Here is a 19,713-nt window from a genome sequence, read left to right as displayed (position 1 = left end):
TTAAAAACTCAGTTAAGCTGAGAACAGTAGTAATGAAAGTAGTATTTTATTAGGGTGGTTTTTACTTGGAGTATAATGATCTTGTATTTTAGAATCCAATATTTACTACTTTATGGTTTTAAAAGTACAGAAATCTACAGGAAGGTATATCTAAGTATGATTTTACTACCATGATTATATCTATTTAGCTTTTGTCTTGTTCAAGAATTTTTCTTGTTCTAGGCTGAGATTGCTTTAGATGTTATGACTTTAGCTGAATGCAAGCATTTGTGCATGCAGGAGGTGACTATAAAGCTTTCTGCATTCCAGCTGAAAGCAGAGGGGCTTCCCGAATGCCGGCTCTGAAGAATCATTAGGTCAGCTGAGAAATAGTTCTATTCATGAAGAAAATACTGAGAAAACAATGTATAAATCTTTTTTCTTTTTTCTTTTCTATTTTTAAACATGTTTTATTGTAAAGATACTATACAGAAGGGTTACAGTTACATGAGCAAGATAATGAGTACATTTCCTATTGAGCATTGTTTCCCCCTCCTTTGTTTTTCCCTTATGGTCCCTTACCTCTCCCAACACTCCCCTGCTCCCCACCCCCCGCAAAGTTGTAAAGTTCATTTTCAACATAGTGTCTTGTACATCTCATTGTTAGAATGGGTCATTTTGTATCTTTATTTCAGCATTTTGTTATTTCCTTTCCCCTCCCCAAATTAGAAAAATGTATATACAAGATGCAGGGCACTGATATCAAATATAGTGACAACAGAGGTTATACCATGGGGGAAGAGCATACAAAGAAACAAAAAGAAAATCGCACAGTACATTAAAAAGAACAACAAGAAAGATAAAATACCTTGTGTCCCTATCTTGGGGTTCATTTTGCTTAGCATCAGGTTATATGGTCATATGTGCATAGTTTTTGACCTCTTCTGCTTATCCTAGACATATACTAGTTATTGAAGATAAGGGATAAATCTTAAAGACTGACATATATTTTTCTCCTTTCTGAAAGTTGAGTTTATTTAAAAATCTGAATTGGCAAAATTACAAGTTACTCTTTTTCATCAAATACCTGTGATGTTAAAGAATTTACAAAAGGCTTCTATAAAGTATGAAGTACATATATATAGAAAACTCGTAGATATCACTTACCTGAAATGTAAACCAGAAAAAAAAAATTAAATTAGTATAAACTGGTTCATCCAAGTTCGCAGTTTACTTTCACAACGTAGGTGTGTAGACACTTTATTTAGATGTTTAATTTTTTCCCATCTGTTCTGTCAGGCTTCCTGATTGAATAGTGAGCACTGTAGGGCACACAGCCTCCTAGTATCGCTGGCCTAAGGGGCAGCTAAGAAAGGCGTCTCCTAGTCTCCCAGCACATCCTGACAGGTGAAAGCATGTTGGATTAAAATGGCTTCTGAAATACCTATTACCAAAAAAATGTTTACATTGGACCTTTAATTAATGGTCTCATTTTAAAACACATAGTTTCATCAGTAGCCTCATTCTTTGAAACTAGTAAATACTCAAGAGTTTATCTGAGGTGATTTAGTGTTTTTCCACCTAGTTGTTTTATGCAAGCGGACTTACCAAATATTACAGAATATTGAGCATTAATTGATGTTCGCTGCAACTTCCTTAGATCTGAGGTCTGACTGTATCTTGAAGTAAAGCAATTTCTGGATCCTGGTAGAAACATGGAACTCAGCCTATTTCCTGAAGTTGGCACTCTGATTTTGATTTCATATGAGCTCTCATGTCCTACTAACATTAGTGTTTCATTAGTGTTACAAATTCTGTCTTGTCCTTTATCTATTTAGACATTTGTGTTAAATGTTGGTGTAAAGTGTGACCTACATCTAAGGTGACCAAGGACAATAGGGAAAGGAGGAAGTCAATCAGATGTCACTGTTCATAATTGGCCTTGAACTGCATTTGAAAGTCAGAAATAATGAATTTATGGAAAAGAGACGCTTTAGATTAACTCATCAAGATAACTCTTTTAGTAAATCATTTGTCTGGAAGCATGTTTTCATCTGTATTTACATCCAGTGATAAATGATATTTTAATAGAGTTGAAATGGTCTACCATTGTGACTATTATTGTACCTCTACTTTATCCCTGAGATCAGCTTTCTCTTATAGCATTGAAAAAAATTGCCCTTTCACTAAGAAAAAACAGAATTACAACACTGACTGAGATTCCAGAATTTGAAATGTGTATGTTACTGTAATTTTAGAAAGAGAAGTCCTTTTCATGAGAAAAATTTCTTCCAAAACTAATATAAGGGGCACAGGAATGAAGGGAGTGGGAGCAGATGCAGATGTACTCTGTGTGCCTCCAGCAAAATGAACTACGTAGCTGGGAGCGGGGAGAGATGGGGAAGCAGCTAAGGGACCAAGAAGCGTGTAACTCATAACCTGTCTTATGGATGGTAACTTCTTTGTACAACCACTTAGTTTACAAGAAACAAAACCAATATAGAGAGTGGAGAAAGGGGTGATGTTGTCCAAAAGTGTACTCATTACCTGACTTATAAACTGGTAACCCCTCTGTACACCTACCTTTATAAACAACAGTTCAAGGAAATTTAATAATAAATGTAAAAACGAATATAAAACAGGCAATTGGGTTTAAAATAATGTGATTTGGGGATTTTTCAAAGTATTTCATAGTACTGTGTTTTTAAATCATTTAGACTTAAGGACAAAGAAAGATGTAATATGTGTAGAGGGAGGATGGTTCATATTCCCATAATTGAAAATTATTATTTCTTGTAGATCTTATCTTCCACATAGCTATCAGGGGAGAGAAGTTGAATACAAATCATTGTTTTTCATTGGTGAGCAAAATCTCTTAAGTAGTGAGGGTTGACTGGTTGTAGGAGTGTATTGTTCAGTAAGGCATTACATCAGTGTTGCTGGGTATGAGGTTCAGCAGACAGTCCTGCTTACAGTACTGTGTATTTGAGTGTCAGTTAAAGCAGGTATTCACAGAAGCAAAGCTGCTTATTGTGAGAATCTGATTATTTTACAGAGCTAAATGAAACATTATATCTTACAAAATAGATTTTTTCATAAAGCAGTTTTATTTTTCAATTGCTTATGTCTCTTTAGAAATGAAAAGCCTCTTTTTATGTGCTCACTTTCTCTTCTGGCTGCAGACCAGGTATTTAAACAAAAATAACGGATTGCCAGTTTTACCAGCTGGGGATGAGAACCCGGCTGCTGAAATGTAGGTTCGGGAGGCAGTTAGTCCAGCTTTTATGCTTTTTATGCTTGTGTGAAAAAAGAGGTTAAAAACCACATTTGGCTCCTTTTTGTGTGTGCCACTATTTTGTTCGTGCTGTAGGAATGCAGTTAAAGAGTACTTAGATTTAAAAAAAATTTTGTTTGGTTACTAGATAGAATCCTGCATTATGATACATAAATTCTCACAAAACATTACATTCTGTTAATTAGCCATGAGACAGGCCTTGAGCCATCAAAAGTCCCTGGTGTTCCACAGATAGATACCGGCATTTCCTATGACTGATGAACAGAACAGAGTTCCTTACACATCTTAGGGTATTTCTTGATTTCCCCATGTTCTCAAGTTACTCATGTCAAACAAGTAGAAATTTTAAATGTGTTTTGGCCAGTGATGAAAACTAGAATTTCTTGTTCCTTTAGAATTTTTTTTTTAGTTTTGAAATTGTTTCTGGAAAAACAGTAACTGTACTTGTCTAAGTTTCTAATTCATTTCCTAGACAAGTTTTTTATTTGTTTTTATTATTATAAAAATTATATACAGAGGGATTACTTTTCATTTTGGATAATGTCAGCTCTTCCCTCACTTTCTCCCAGTTTTTCCCACCTATCCACTTACAAGTTGTATATTTTCAACATAGTGTCTAGTGAATACCACTGCTGCATTTGTTCCTAGATCTCTTTAGCCATGAAACATTTTTACAATTGAATTTTTAAAAATTACAGTACTCCAAAAATGCTTACTGAATAGATCTTTAAGTAACATACTATTCTTCTGAGATCTTAGCCTTAATCTTTATTCTGTCTTCAAATGTACCTTTCATGATATTTTTAGGTTGCAACGACACAACTGCTAAATGTATTTGCAATTCAACAATTTTAATTAAAACCAAGAAGGTTTTTTAATTGATGTAATTTATGTTTGTGATTTTTTTATCTGATTTGCCTTAAAGCTTCAGAAGCTTAAGTAAGCTTAAAGATTTTTAAAGCATATTCATTTAAAAATACTTGAAGTTATCTATTCATGAGGAATGTTTCATCGAGTAAGAAACAAATATGATAAAAATGAGTCAAATTGTAAATGATCATGTTCTGATTTGAATAGATCTAACATAATAAAAGTTATACTTTAATGTCACCTCTTTTTTTCTTTTTTGGGGGGGAGTAGGGGAAGTTGGGGACTTGATTGAACTCGGGGGCTGTTGCTCTTGCTTGGCATTTTCCACTCAAGGCCTGGTTCACTACCACCTAAGTCACCTCTACTTTGGCTTTTTGCTGATTATATGGAAATAAGAGCCTCTTAGATTTGTCTGCCCAGGCTGGGTTTAAATGTTAATCTCTAGGTCTCAGCTTCTTGAGAAGCTAGAAATACAGGTGGGAGTCATAGGTGCCTGGCTAATGTCTAAAACTTCTTTTGCATCTGATATTTTTGTTTCTGGCAATACTGGGACTTGAACTCAGGGCCCGTTGCACTCTCACTTGCTTTTTTTGCTCAAAGCTGGCACTCTACCACTTGGAGTTTGGGGGCTGGTTAATTAGAGATAAGAATCTCAGAGACTTTTCTGCTTAGCTGTCTTTGAACCTCAAGCCTTAAGTCCCAGCCTCCTGAGTAGCTAGGATTACAGGTATGAGCCACTGGCACCCAGTCTATCTTCTGTATTTTGAGAGACAAATGTAAGGGTACATACCACACAGATTTTAGGTCTGGGATTTGGGTTGTGTTTGCGTTAATGAAAGGGTTGTTTTGAATTATTGAGACTCTGAATGCTAAAACTGGTTACAACCCAAATTACAAAACTTTATGTTTTCTTCAGTGTTCTGTCTCTAGTACCATCTAATTTTATGTTGTTAAAGTCTAGATTAGTGGGACTGAGAATGAAAAATTGAGTCAACCTCAGAGGATGTATATAGATATGCTGCTACATTTTTTTATTTGATCCGTGGATATGCTTATTCACTTCAGGGTTGTGTGTGTGCATGGATGAGTGTGTGTGCATGCCCCCTTTGTAATATACTGACGGTTTCTGTGATATTGCACATACTTGCATAGGTTATATCTTTTGTAGGATGTATCATAGGTTAAAGGTCAAGACGTTAGACTTATCTAAGCCTTAGAAGTCAGGGCTCACTTTCTGTAAGCCTTGTTTTTTTCACTGTTCTTGAAAGGCTAGCATACAATAATGAGTCACTTTGCTGATTTGCTTTTAGGTGTTGGAAGATAATGACTATGGCCGAGCTGTGGACTGGTGGGGCCTTGGTGTTGTCATGTATGAAATGATGTGTGGAAGGTTACCCTTCTACAACCAGGATCATGAGAAACTTTTTGAACTAATACTTATGGAAGACATAAAATTTCCTCGAACACTCTCTTCAGATGCAAAATCATTGCTTTCAGGGCTCTTGATAAAGGATCCAAATAAACGGTAAGCCTCAAATCATGCTTGCTGCATTATTGATGGGTATGGTTAGAAACCGTGATTTGGAAATCAATTCAAATAAAACTAATTCCAAAAAGCAATGTACTTAGTGTAGACATCTTCCCACTGAGATAATGAATTATTTTTAACCACATAATATAGATCAAAGTCTCTCTCAGTGGAAATTTTATGTGGATTCACAAAATGTCCACACATAATGTGGACATAATGTTTCTCAGTTGTCCATGGCTTGATCTTCCCCACAGTATTCCCCCAGCCTTCCAATCTCTGCTGGTTCACTTTGTAGAAAGAACAGCCGTGCTGCTCTCCACTCAGGGAGTCTCTGCTGCTTTGCTCAGTTAGCCACATATCCTTTATCCCGTTACTTCACACATGGGGCGTGTGAAATGACTACTGACTTTAAGGTGTCTTGTAATATGAGCAGTCTTACTAGGGGCCCTCCACCCAGGTGTCTGTGCACACCTAACAGCTTCTGCAGGTGATGAACTGAAGCACTGAGCCTGTGATTTCCCTGAGTCCCATCTCATCTAGGGTTTGTTTGTGGCTCCTGACAAATAGATTTACTGAGTGACCGAACAAATGAATCCTGAAATTTGAATTTCCCAGCCTTTCTTAAGCAGCTCTGACTGCCGTGGGCACCTCTCTAGAGGCGTGTACAACAAAACTGAATTCATGGTTCCCATGTCCATATCCACCCCGTCTGTTCACCATTGGCTCACTTCCATCCCAGTGAACAAAGGCTAGGTGAATTTCTATAAATCCAGACGCTGGATACATAGTGTCTCCTGCCAGAGGTTAGTGGTGCTCCAGAGACAGAAGGCAGTATTCGCAGCTACTTGCTTCGTTGTTTCCTAAGAGATGCGCTGGGCCCCACTGTGTTGCTCTACAGAGTCCAGGACACAGACCAGTATGAGCACGTCCCTACCATAGACACTTGGGCATCGATGAGGCCCAGCGCATCCACGCATGTTTGCTGGTGCTCAGTGCTGTCAGGGTAGTTAGTGAGGTCTGGGGTGAGCTGGCCGAGAGTTAGGGTTAGAGGTGACACTCAGGAAGGCAAATTGACATGTGAAGGGTGGCTGGGTTGCAAGTTGCAGCTGTCAGGGATGAAGCTGTGGTGTTAGTTATAAGGACTTTATGTTTCTTAGAGGACATTTAGTGTTTATTCACAAAATGATGAGAAGCCATGAGGGTATTTTAAATCAAGATTTGTATTCTGAAAATGTAATTCTGAAGTGAGAGCTGGTGGCTCACACCTGTAATCCTAGCAACTCAGGAGGTTGAGATCTGAGGATCGCAGTTCAAAGTCAGCCCTAGCAGGAAAGTCCATGAGACTCTTGTCTCCAATTAACTAACAGAAAACCCAAAGTGGAACTGTGGCTCAAGCGTAACCTTGAACAAAAATAGAGCTCAAGGACAATGCCCAGGCCTTGAGTTCAAGCCCCATGACTGACAGAATAAAAGAAAGGAAAGGCTAATTCTGGCAGCTTTGAGGTAGACTGATGAAGAAGAGCGAGGAGCAGGGAAGGAGAGCAGTTAAGAATTCCTGTGGAACCAAGTGTGGTCGCATGTATCTATAGTCAGCATTCGTAGACTGAGGCAGGAGGACCGAGTTCTGTGTCAGCTTGGGCTACAGCACGAGGCTGAGTGTAAAAAATAAAAAGAAGCCAGGCCTGACGCCTCATACCTATGCTTGCTACTGGGAAGGCTGGGGTCCGGAGGGTCATAGTTCTAGGCCAGTTTGGGCAAAAAATGTATAAGATTCCCATATCAATAGGCACAGTGAAGCGTGCCTGTCATCTCAGGTACTTGGGAAGTATAAAAACGAGGACTATGGACCAGGACAACTTGAGCAAAAGCAAGATCCTATTTGAAAGCAAAAAGAACTCTTAAGAGTACCTCAAATGTTAGACTACCTGCCTAGCAAGCCACAAGTCCTTAGTTCAAACCCCAGTTCCCCTTACAGTAATAATGAAATTGGGGTTCTTCCTGAGTGCAAATGATAACACAAAAATGATGAATTTGGGAGTCAGGGGTAGCTAGAAGGTCTCAGAGTGACTAGTTTAAAGAACGAGGTGTTGTTGACTCAAGGAGCATGAACTAGTGTTGATGTCAGTGTTGATGACAAGCATGCAGCTGGATAATACCAGCACTGAAAAGAAAAGAGACCAGCCATTGATCGTATGGCTTTGGGATCCAAGGACATCTAGGAGCCTCCTAGACTGTAGAGAGAAGCGGGCCTGGGCAGAACCCTGGCCATGTCCAAGTTCACAGGTAAGAAAAAGCCATCAAAGGACACTCCTGGGAGGTCTGAGAAACATGCCAGTATCATAGACTGCTTTCTTCCCCTGGTCAGGTTCTTTAAACTCAGCCTGGATGTGTCTAGTGTTCTTTTCCCTTGCATGGTGCCAGGGATCCAGCCCATATCTGGCATACAGTAATTTTCCTTATATATCTTATTCTCTGTTACTTTGTGAGCATTCTATTAATTCTTTATCATCCATGCACCTTACAGGAAAAACATGCCTCATGTTGCATTTAGTGTACTAGGAAAATAGGAAATCTGTGGTGTTTCTAATAGTAAATTATACATAGGCTGGTCACAGTGGCTCATGCCTATAATCTCAGCTTCTCAGGAGAAAACAAGGAGGATTGCAGTTCTAGGAGAGCTACACAAAAAGTTAGCAAGACTCCATCTTCATAAGTGATGGGGCATGCCAGTTAACCCTAGCTGTGTGGGAAGAGATCATAGTCCAGGCCAGCTCTGGGCAAAGCTAGGAGAAGAAAACTAAAGCAAAAAGAGCCAGAGGTACGGCTAGATCAGTAAACCATCTACCTGGCAAATGGATGACCCAGTGTTCAAACCCCAGTACTTCCTCTCCCTCTCCCTGACCGCCCCCCCATCCCTCGGCCAAAAACAAAAAATCTATGGGCTCCAAGGATTTATTTTGACATTATGATATTGACATTGAAAGTGTTAACAGCTTCACTCTCTGAAGTTATACCTATCTAAAACAACAATCAAAGTTTATAATCTTAGACTTTGCAAGTCTTTTTGAGCAATATTTTGTGTATATATTTGGTAAATTGTGCTAGCCATATCCCAAACCAAATTATTACTGAAGAACTGAGATTTCAGCTGGGTGCTGGTGACTCACATCTACAATCCTAGCTACTCAGGAGGCTGAGATCTGAGGATCACGGTTCAAAACTAGCCTGGGCAGAAAACTCCATGAGACTCTTATCTCCAATAAACCACTAGAAAACCAGAAGTGGTGCTGTGGCTCAAGCAGTAGAGCACTCACCTTGAGCTGAAGAGCACAGGGACAGCGCCCAGGCCCAGAGTTCAAGCCCCACAACTGACAAAAAACAAACAAACAAAAAACAGATTTCATTTCATTCAAAAATAAATAACAAGGTAGATTAAAACTTTTCATGAACCGGTTAAGATTCTGTGTTCAGTTCTCACCACCTGTACCATGTCAAGAACACATCAAAAAGAGTTAGTATTACAAACAGTAAAACTGTGAAGCACCAACCCATTGCAATACCAGTGTAGGAAAGTACATGGGGTTTTGGCTGTTTTTCATACAGACTACCTTTTTTCCTACAATAAAATATTAACTTCTTTTTAGAAACGAGTGCTTTGGTTATTGTGCTTTTCTTGTCTCCTGTGTGGACTAGAATACCTTTTGGGCAATCAAGTACTGATGTTTGTCTCCAGAAGTTCCCAGCCTATTGGAAGAGATGAACTTACCTGAAGCAGAGTGAGAGGGAACAGAATGCATTAATAGAGATTCCACCAGACAAAATGTGCCAGATGTGAGCATACCAGCTGTAACATGAGGCAACCTTAAAACTTGTCTCTGTGATGTAGTTCATTTAGAGATTTCCAGCTAGAGTTCACAGTGGTGACCCCTCTCTGGGAGCCACTCATCAGCAGAGAGCCAAGTGTCAACCAATTATCTGATGTTCTATCGTTGTGTCACCTGTTTCTTACTCATGACAACCAGAACTTGTGAGAAGTAACTGCCACTTACCATGACCTGTTTGGTTTCCCTTCTACCTACTAGTATATTATAGTTGGTAGGTACAAGCTTACCAGAACAAAATGGTAAATTTTCAGGAATGTTGTAGGCTAGATATTTAATGTAATTGTCATTATTAAAAATAAACCTAGGGCTGGGAAGGTGGCTCAGTGGTAGAGCGCTTGCCTTGCATGCCTGAGGCCCTGGGTTCTATCCTCAGCACCACATAAGCAAAAAGGAAAAAGCTGGAAGTGGCACTGTGGCTCAAGTGGTAGAGCACTAGCCTTGCGCTGAAGAGCTGAGGGACAGCGCCCAGGCCCAGAGTTCAGGCCCCACAACCCGACCCAAAAAATAAAAATAAATAAAAATAAAAAACCTGCATAAATTCATAAAGAAGAGTGAATCAAAGGACTAAATACTCAAAATTTATCACTCCCTATTCACTTAGTTACATTTTACTGTTTTCTGTGTTTTGAAGTCGTATCTTCATGGAGACTATATTGGCAGCTCCTATGACAGCTTGAAACTGGCCTGGTGAAAAAAGACATGCACCGCCAGAATTGGCCAGTGCTGTAAGTCAGGGCTTAATTTATTGTTTTGATTTAGGTTTAAGAGAGTGTTGGAGAGCATGTTAACAGTGCAGATTAAATTTTAAAGTATGTGTTTTTTAGGGTTTTTTGTTTGTGTGTGTGTATGCATGTGTTACATTGTAAATGATACAAAAACATTAAATATTCTTGCTCTGTTCCACAACTACTTACCCATCAAAGAAGTCACTCATGTAACTGACAAATGAAGTTTGATATGTGTCTCTGTTATGTGACTTTCATCTGTGACTTTAATGAACAAAAACATCAAACTGTGATCACATCAGAACTGATCCAGAAGCATTTTCACTGTAGTTGACTTTAAAGTTGAATAAAAACTAACAAAAGTTTTCAGTGAGTTTGTTTCAAAGTAGAAGTATATTCTTTGTAAATTGTGTTCAATTGTATTTATATTAATACTTTATAATAATTTATAACACCCATACATGGTTTTCCATGTATTTATAAGCACATATAATTTCTTGGAGCAGTTGAAATAAATCTGACTAAACTGACTGCATTAAGTTCAGAATTAAGCTCCTGGCCTTGCCTTATTTTTCCTTTTTTTCTTTTCTTGTTAACTTTTTTTCTCACTCCCCCGCTCTTCCTCTCTCTCACTTTCCCTCTAGTTTTTCCTTAGTGACTCAAACGTGCTTCATGAGACTGAGGAAGCCGGAAAGGACTTGCATTTCCTATTATGCTAGATATTGACTAAATAAGAATATCTTCAAAGACAGCGGCACCTTTTTTTTCATTTTTTAATTCATGCTATTTCATAGACGAATAGAATTCCTGTTGAATTCTCTTAAAATATGAAATAGTTCATGAGTATTTATCAGTAACAATTCTCCACAAATTATTTTCTCTGAAAATATTTCTCTGAAATCTTTCAGAATTTAAGAACAATGATACATTTTTTACTTGAGTTATCCCGAAAGGAATTTGTTTTAGACAAGTGATAGTAATAATAATAATAATGTGTTTGCTAGGTACCACCTCTGTTATTTCTAACTCTTGGTATTACCTTGGGAAGGTATGGCTGCGCCCGTGCTGCAGATGGAAAATAGAAGTGCCACATATCTCCAATGTGCCAGCAATACTGGCCCATACCATTTTCTGTTTGTTCTGACGATAGGTTTTATTAGCAGCATGTTGAGAAAATTAGATCTTATAGCAAAACTTTCTATTTTGGTGCCTGTTTATCCAAAGAATTATTTATCACATGGAAAGTTGTATTTCCACCAAGAAAATGGACATGTTGGGCTTCTGTAAATGTCTTGCACTCATTCAAGTTTGTTTCTGTCCTCACAGCCTCGGTGGAGGGCCAGATGATGCGAAAGAAATCATGAGACACAGTTTTTTTTCCGGAGTAAACTGGCAGGATGTGTATGACAAAAAGGTAGGCTTGCCCAACGAGGTGTGTGTGCACTCTGCTCTGTTGTGACTGTTGCCGACACACTCAGGGAAGAGAACTCCAAGCATAACAGAATTTCCACTATTATACTGTAACACTTAAGTGACCAGTGGACTGCTTGGCACAAATTCTTAGTAATAATTGAAATGCCTCTTGAATCATTATTCCACATTGTCAAAGAATTTATTCTTCCTCTTCCTCCTCCTCTTCTTCCTTCTCTTCTTCCCCTTTCATATCAGTTTGCTAGTTCAGGGGATCATTACTTCTTCAATTGGAGAAAAAAGACACCTAATGTTTCCTTTTTCTTTAGGAAAATCAGCAAGCAATATAAATTTAAATTTACTCATGTCACATTTTAGGGTAAATACAAGATTCATTTATACAAATGTTTATTTAAAAGGAATCTAAAAAATAGTTTTAATATTTAGTAATTTAATATCTTTATTAGTCTTATTTGAGACTTCTTTGATTTTTTTTGGAAATGTTACTTTATTGCCCACAAAGTGCATATTCCTAGGTATACATATCTTTATTTTCATTATAATCCTATTACATGTTTTTGATACTACAATATTTTCTTAAGGACCAGAAACTCATCATGTATGCTTCACCTTTTTTTAATACTACAAATATTGTTAGTATAGGCATTATTTGTCATTTTTATTTTCAAATGCTTATATAAAATTTTAATTAAATTTTTACTTTGAATTTTTAATCTATTTTGTTTAGCCAGTTTATCTTTTTATTCCAGGTTTTCTTATTTTGTTCTTTAAATTTTCCAGATAATGACATCTGTATAGGGTTTGTTTTCTGCCAAATATTCGTCTTTACTATTCCCTTAAGAACAGTGGAATGAATTATGAAGAAGTAAGGTATTTCATTTCTGCCTTACGTTTTGGAGAGAAGGAATATGGTGATTTCCTATCCATTTCTTTTAAGCATTTGAAATAGTTGCAGCCACATTAAACACTGATTCAAACTTCAAGTCCACTCAACTCAGAGTCTACAGACTCAACATCATCATGTCACCAGACACAGTGAGGGTTTGTGAGCTTTCCCTTTAAATGTAGGCACTCTTCCCTTAGGATCCTTGACTTTGATCACAGAATAAGAATTTCTGGACAAGTCACACAGTAAGAAACCTGGGCAGAGCTTTATTGAGTAGGTAAGCAAACAGACAGACAAACAGAAGGGCAGGGTGGGGGCACACTCTTAACAAGAGTGTGCGTGCTCTACAAGGGAGAGAATGAGAGAGAAATGAAGCTCTTTGGCTGTTAGGGCCATTTATATGATAAAGGCAAGGGGTCTGGCTTCAGAGTTATGTAAACCTAGGTGTTTCATCTTTGCTTTAATTACTCCTGGTGTTACTTTCTGGATGTTTGGGAACATTTCTTCCAGGTAAGAATGCATGCTGCCGTAAAACAGATCCTTATCCTTGAGATAAGGAAGGTGCCCTGTTACCTGCTTTTGGGTAGGAGGTGGCTTAAGTTGAGGGGAAGCATTTTCCTCAGGAATGCATACATCCTGTCAGACAAGTGTTAATTTTGTTGTTGTTGTTGGTCGTGGGGCCTGAACTCTGGGCCTGGGCTCTGTCCCTCAGCTCTTCAGCTCAAGGCTAGAACACTACCACTTGAGCCACAGTGCCACTTCTGGCTTATGTGGTGCTGAGGAATTGAACCCAGGGCCTCATGCATGCAAAGCAAGCACTCTACCACTGAGCCACCTTCCCAGCCCCCACAAGTGTTAATTCTTGGGGTGAGCAGTGCACCTCTGGAGAGGCGATACATCCTGTTGTCTCTCTTTGAAGCAAGGATGGCACTTCCAGGTTTCTAAATACCATGTTTTGGAATTGCCTTCTCCAGGCGTCATTTCCCCCTAAATGATTCTGTTCCCTTAATCTTAAGGGGGGTAAATGAATGAATATCTCCTCTATTTGCTGTAAGCTGATCATATCTAATCTATAGCCTTTTTCCCTAGTCTGTCCTGCTTCATTTTCCCCTAAATGATTTTTTCCTTAATCTTAATGGAAGTACATAAAGGAATATCTCCTGTATTTGCTGTAAGCTTGACCATACTTATTTTCCCTCATTTATTCTGCTTTAATCATGAGAAAATAGACAAAAACAGTGGTAGCATTTTTACCAATAGTAGAAAATAGGGTGATATGACTGAATGCTGTATGGCATCTTGGCTTCAATCCTAGAATAGAAAAGGCAAATAGCGGGGAGAAAAATGGTAAAATCTCAATGAAGTTGATAGTTTCACTCAGCATTGTACTGATATTTCTTTTGTTTTTTGTTTTTTGGGTTTTTTTGGGTCTGGTCGTGGGGCCTGAACTCTGGGCCTGGGCACTGTCCCTCAGCTCTTCAGCTCAAGGCTAGCACTCTACCACTTGAGCCACAGCACCACTTCCGGCTTTTTTCTTTTTGTTTATGTGGTGCTGAGGAATCGAACCCAGGGCCTCAGGCACTCTACCACTGAGCCAACTTCCCAGCCATGTACTGATACTTCTTAATTTGAGTAATTAGGGTGTAAGGAGCTGACATTGAGAAAGTGGCTGGGCAATATGTGGGAACTATGTGCTGATTTTGTAAGTCTTTTGTGAGCCTAAAAGCATTTCAGCATCACCTTACTACATACATTAATGACTTTCTTTCTACCTGAGGAAGTTTTATCTCTAGTTAATGGTGAGTTTTTTATCATCAGTGTGTTGGTTTTTCTGTTTTGTTTCGTTGGTGTTTCTGTTTTTCCTTTTGCAGTGGACTCTGCTGTATGGCCAGGTGTCTCCTACTTCTGAGCTCCACAGTCCTCTGGTCTGATCTGTTAGGTTTGCAAGAGTTATTGCTCTGTGGGTCTGACTAAATGCTGCAGAAGAAAATGCTGCAATGACAAAACCCAGCAGACATGAGCTTTAAAATAGCAGCTACTAAACTGAATATAGCATTTTAGGATGCTAGTTAAAATTGAAGCCACTGTCAGCTCTGTATCCACGGTGGCTTTCATACTTGGGAAACACATACTAAAAACTTGACAAACTAAATAGTACACACACAATTACTTCCATAGATGGACATAAAGAATGAGATACTCGTTTTACATCAGTGTATTAATCTTGACTTTATTTAAATCACAGCCAACTTAATTACATGCCAACTTCACTAACTTCGCTCATAAGCTCTTGGAACAAACAGACAATTCTTACTTTCCAAAATCTTTTCTTATCCAAAGAAACCATTTTTTTTGTTTCCTTACTACCTTTCTCTTTCTTTACCTTTCCTAATCGTCCTTATGCTTGCAAAGAAATCCATCATTGGCCATGTTGGTGAATTTCTGCATTAGCATACAAATTGACCTTTGAATACTTGTTAGAGTGGATGGGGATTGCAGGAAAACCCACCACGTGGTCAAGAAGGCAAAGAACAAGTCAGGAAGATAAGAAAATTTGGTGGAGCTTTATTAAGTAAGCAAGCAAGCAGACAGACAGACAGGCAGGGCACACAGAAAGAGTGAGGGTGCTCTTGAGGAGAGACAGAAAAAGGCAAGAAAGGAAATTGAACTTCTTCAAGACAAAGAAAGTTACCTTTCTAGAGAAGATGCCTGGGAGGTTCTGAGTGGAGAATCACTTAAGGATAAAAGTAGAATAGATGTTGGCTGTCTTGGAATATGGAATGAGAGAGAGACTTGGAATTTAGAGAGCAAGTCTAGCCCTAGGTGGGGTGTGGGACAGAGGGGTAAGATTGGGAAGGAGTGTGAAAAAGGAAAGTTTTCTGTCCTCCATGGTATTAGTCCAGTAGTTGGGGGACAGGTAGGAAGGCTGTCTACATTCATCACTGAGATCTGGGAGGGAAAAGTTAGGCCTGCATAATGAGATAGCAGAAAAATCCTGGCTCGTATATCCAAAGGAAAGGGGATGGGCTTACTGGCAACTCGAAAAGATCCTTGGGCTCCTCCATAGCGATGTTCTTGGGGTCAGCAACCTGGGCACTGTGTCTTCTGTGACCAAGCAGAATGTCTCTGGGGAGTTGGGCTCCCCCTGCGTGGAGGTGGGGGGGGGCACTTGTCCTACCTTGTAGAGAAGAGGAACGATGTTGACTCCCAGTGTCCCGGCTGCCCACTTTGGCAGGTTTTGCCCACTGACCTTCCTGGCCACACTTGGAGCTGGTCTGGGTGGTGTGTGCCGGGTACCTCTGAGGAGTCCAGGGGGGCAGGGGTGGGGGTTGGGTAGCCCCCACAGGCTGTCACTTCCCCCATCATGAGCAGTTTACAGCCTTCACCTGATCCTCTTGATAAATAAAAACCTTAAAGGCTGTGCTCACCAGATCTCGTTGGGGTGAGGCATCTTCAGCCTTTTTAAGATAGTAAGAGCATTAAGAACAGCCGTGCCCCTCTTGACTCTGCTGAACCCTCCATGAGGTGGTGGAGAGGCTGGGTCTTCACTGGGCCCCTGGGTTATCTCAGGGCTGTCTGGTGACTTGGCAGGGGTGGGCTGCCTATGCATGGGGTCAGGGGAGAGGTATGGGGAAAGGTGGACAGGATTGGCAAAGGGAAGGACAGGCATGGGGGGCAAGGACAGCCTGAGCAGGTAGAACTTATAGCCACTTACCAGTACTGCAGCAAAAATTGTCCAAATCTCAGAGAATATTATATATACATATGCATACATTTATTCATATATACACATACACAATATACACATATATATGCCCATTTGGGGCCTTGAGACCGATTATCTAGTCTATACTTTGGCCATGCCTTATTGGAATAGAAAATAAGGTGCTTTGGCCTTACAGAGTCCGTAAGCGAAAAGTCATCTAGAGAGGTAGGAGACACCCCTCAGAGTGTCCTGGCTGGGAGGGAGGAAGAGAAGGACTGGAGGGAGGAAGGGAAGGACTGGAGGGAGGAAGGCCCTGGAGGGAGGGAGGGACTGGAGAGAGAGATGGTGAAGAGGCTGCAGATGGGAACTGGATTAACCCTCAAGAAACAAAAAGGGGAGGGAGTCCAGCAAGCCCTGACCTTGGCCCCTCCCGGTATCCAGCATCAAGAGGTTATCAGAGGTTGCTGAACTGCTGGACCACATTTGGTGTGGCTTGTATAGAGAAGGGGGCGCCTCTAGAGGGATCGGGGTTCTATAAGGAGAGGGTAGGGAGAAGGAGAGCTACGTGGATGGGGATATAACCACATGTGGAGCAGGGCAGGAGAGACGGGCTGGATTAAGGCTAATGTAGGGAGATTGGTTACCTCCTGCTAGCCAGAAGGAGGGGAGATAGGGTGGTCTAGGATGTGACCTTGGAGAAAGGAGTGGGAGGGTAAAACTGCCTCTAGGTGCATGGTCACCTGGGCTAGGAATGCTGGGGGGGAGGGGACTTCTAGCTAAGGGGCCATGTGTCTACCCAGGAGAACAATGGGACAGGAGATATGTGTGCACCAGGAGGACAATGGGACAGGAACATGTGTGTATCAGGAGAACAATGGGACAGGAGCACGTGTGCACCAGGAGAACAATGGGACAGGAACGTGTGTGTACCAGGAGAACAATGGGACAGGAACGTGTGTGTACCAGGAGAACAATGGGACAGGAACGTGTGTGCACCAGGAGAACAATGGGACAGGAGATATGTGTGCACCAGGAGAACAATGGGACAGGAGCATGTGTGCACCAGGAGAACAATGGGACAGGAATATGTGTGCACCAGGAGAACAATGGGACAGGAACGTGTGTGCACCAGGAGGACAATGGGACAGGAGCATGTGTGTACCAGGAGAACAATGGGACAGGAGCACGTGTGCACCAGGAGAACAATGGGACAGGAACATGTGTGTACCAGGAGAACAATGGGACAGGAACGTGTGTGTACCAGGAGAACAATAGGACAGGAACGTGTGTGCACCAGGAGAACAATGGGACAGGAACATGTGTGTATCAGGAGAACAATGGGACAGGAATATGTGTGCACCAGGAGAACAATGGGACAGGAACGTGTGTGCACCAGGAGGACAATGGGACAGGAGCATGTGTGTACCAGGAGAACAATGGGACAGGAACATGTGTGCACCAGGAGAACAATGGGACAGGAACGTGTGTGTACCAGGAGAACAATGGGACAGGAGCATGTGTGTACCAGGAGAACAATGGGACAGGAGCATGTGTGCACCAGGAGAACAATGGGACAGGAACATGTGTGCACACCAGGAGAACAATGGGACAGGAGCCATGTGTGCACCAGGAGAACAATGGGACAGGAGCATGTGTGCACCAGGAGAACAATGGGACAGGAATGTGTGTGCACCAGGAGAACAATGGGACAGGAACATGTGTGCACCAGGAGAACAATGGGACAGGAACATGTGTGCACCAGGAGAACAATGGGACAGGAACATGTGTGTACCAGGAGAACAATGGGACAGGAGCATGTGTGCACCGGGAGAACAATGGGACAGGAGCATGTGTGCACCAGGAGAACAATGGGACAGGAGCATATGTGCACGCCAGGAGAACAATGGGACAGGAATGTGTGTGCACCAGGAGAACAATGGGACAGGAGCCATGTGTGCATGCCAGGAGAACAATGGGACAGGAATATGTGTGCACCAGGAGAACAATGGGACAGGAACATGTGTGTACCAGGAGAACAATGGGACAGGAGCATGTGTGCACCAGGAGAACAATGGGACAGGAACATGTGTGCACCAGGAGAACAATGGGACAGGAACGTGTGTGCACCAGGAGAACAATGGGATAGGAGCATGTATGCACACCAGGAGAACAATGGGATAGGAGCATGTATGCACACCAGGAGAACAATGGGACAGGAACGTGTGTGCACCAGGAGAACAATGGGACAGGAACGTGTGTGCACCAGGAGAACAATGGGACAGGAACCATTTTTTCCAGGCAGACCTAGCAAAAACCAGAGTAGAAAGTACTCCCTTCTCTTCAACTTTATAAGGTAGTATGTGTTATAGTATTCTCATTGCTTAATTATTTGATAGAATTTACCAGTAAAACTGTCTGGGCCTAAAGTTTTTATTTTGTTGTGAGGAATTTAATTGTGAATTGTTTCTTTTGGAACAAGTTTTGATATTTTAAGTCTTTCAAGGTATTTGACTATTAAGTCTATAATTCATTGGCAGGAACTCTTTTAATATCCCATTATTCTTTTAGTGTTTTATAGTGATCATTTCTGTCTTTCCCGATAATGGTAATTTAGATCTTCCATCATTTTCTCAACCACTCTGGTTAGAGCTTTATCTGTGTTACTGACTTTTTTTCAATGAAGTAACACTTTTGTAATTATCTTTGTGCTTCCTTATTAAGTTGAAAGATATTTAGAACTATGTTGTTTAATGTTTAAATATATAGACTTCCCAAATATTACTCTCATTGATTCTAGCTTCTCTTGTAGTTGGAGAGCATAATCTATATTACTTTAATTTTTTAATATATGTAAATATCTGTCTTTTGGTTCAGGAAATGTTGGTATATGTTTTATAGTTATATTTGTTCTTATATACCTTGAATTCAGTTTAATTAGAGTTGTGGAAAATGATTAACTCTAGATGGTGGGTAGGAGAGGAAAGAGAATAGGAACACAGACACTGACTACTGGAAAATAGTCAGGCCTAGAGTCAAAGTTGGGCTGGCAATATAGCTCACTGGTAGACTGTTTTGCAAATGTTCCATCCTCAATACTAAAAGATAAGGAGGAGAGATTCCAGGAAACATTTTTGCAAGATGTACCCAAAGTGAAATGTGGTATAGGTATTACAGTGGCACTTTTCTTCCTGAGCCATCACTTTTTACTTTCCAGCTACACATTTTATGTTGTTTGGTTGTTGATGGCTGCTGTTGCAGACGCTAATGGTTGTGTTGTACTCACATAATGGGAACACTAGCAGAAAAGAGAAATAAAGGTCTAAAAATTGGTTTCCTGGTAGCATCATAATATTTTTCTTATCACACTCAAATGATGGCTCTTTAAAATTTAATTCAAAGATAAGAG

General features: G+C 40.4%; 1 protein-coding gene across 4 annotated transcripts in view; it reads left to right on the top strand.

The window, feature by feature from the left end:
* Akt3 (AKT serine/threonine kinase 3) overlaps window positions 1-19,713 on the top strand; it is a 202,705-nt gene that overhangs the window by 170,020 nt on the left and 12,972 nt on the right. For all 4 annotated transcript variants that reach the window (XM_070041922.1, XM_070041923.1, XM_070041921.1 and 1 more), the window contains 2 exons: window positions 5,455-5,669; window positions 11,611-11,698. In XM_070041922.1, coding sequence (XP_069898023.1) covers window positions 5,455-5,669; window positions 11,611-11,698 — 303 coding nt within the window. The remainder of the gene's footprint in view (window positions 1-5,454; window positions 5,670-11,610; window positions 11,699-19,713) is intronic.

Source organism: Dipodomys merriami, unplaced genomic scaffold (genome assembly GCF_024711535.1).
Source record: "Dipodomys merriami isolate MVZ:Mamm:240054 unplaced genomic scaffold, mDipMer1.0.p SCAF_31, whole genome shotgun sequence".
In the NCBI taxonomy this organism is placed as follows: domain Eukaryota; kingdom Metazoa; phylum Chordata; class Mammalia; order Rodentia; family Heteromyidae; genus Dipodomys; species Dipodomys merriami.
This window is presented reverse-complemented; position numbering and strand designations above follow the sequence as displayed.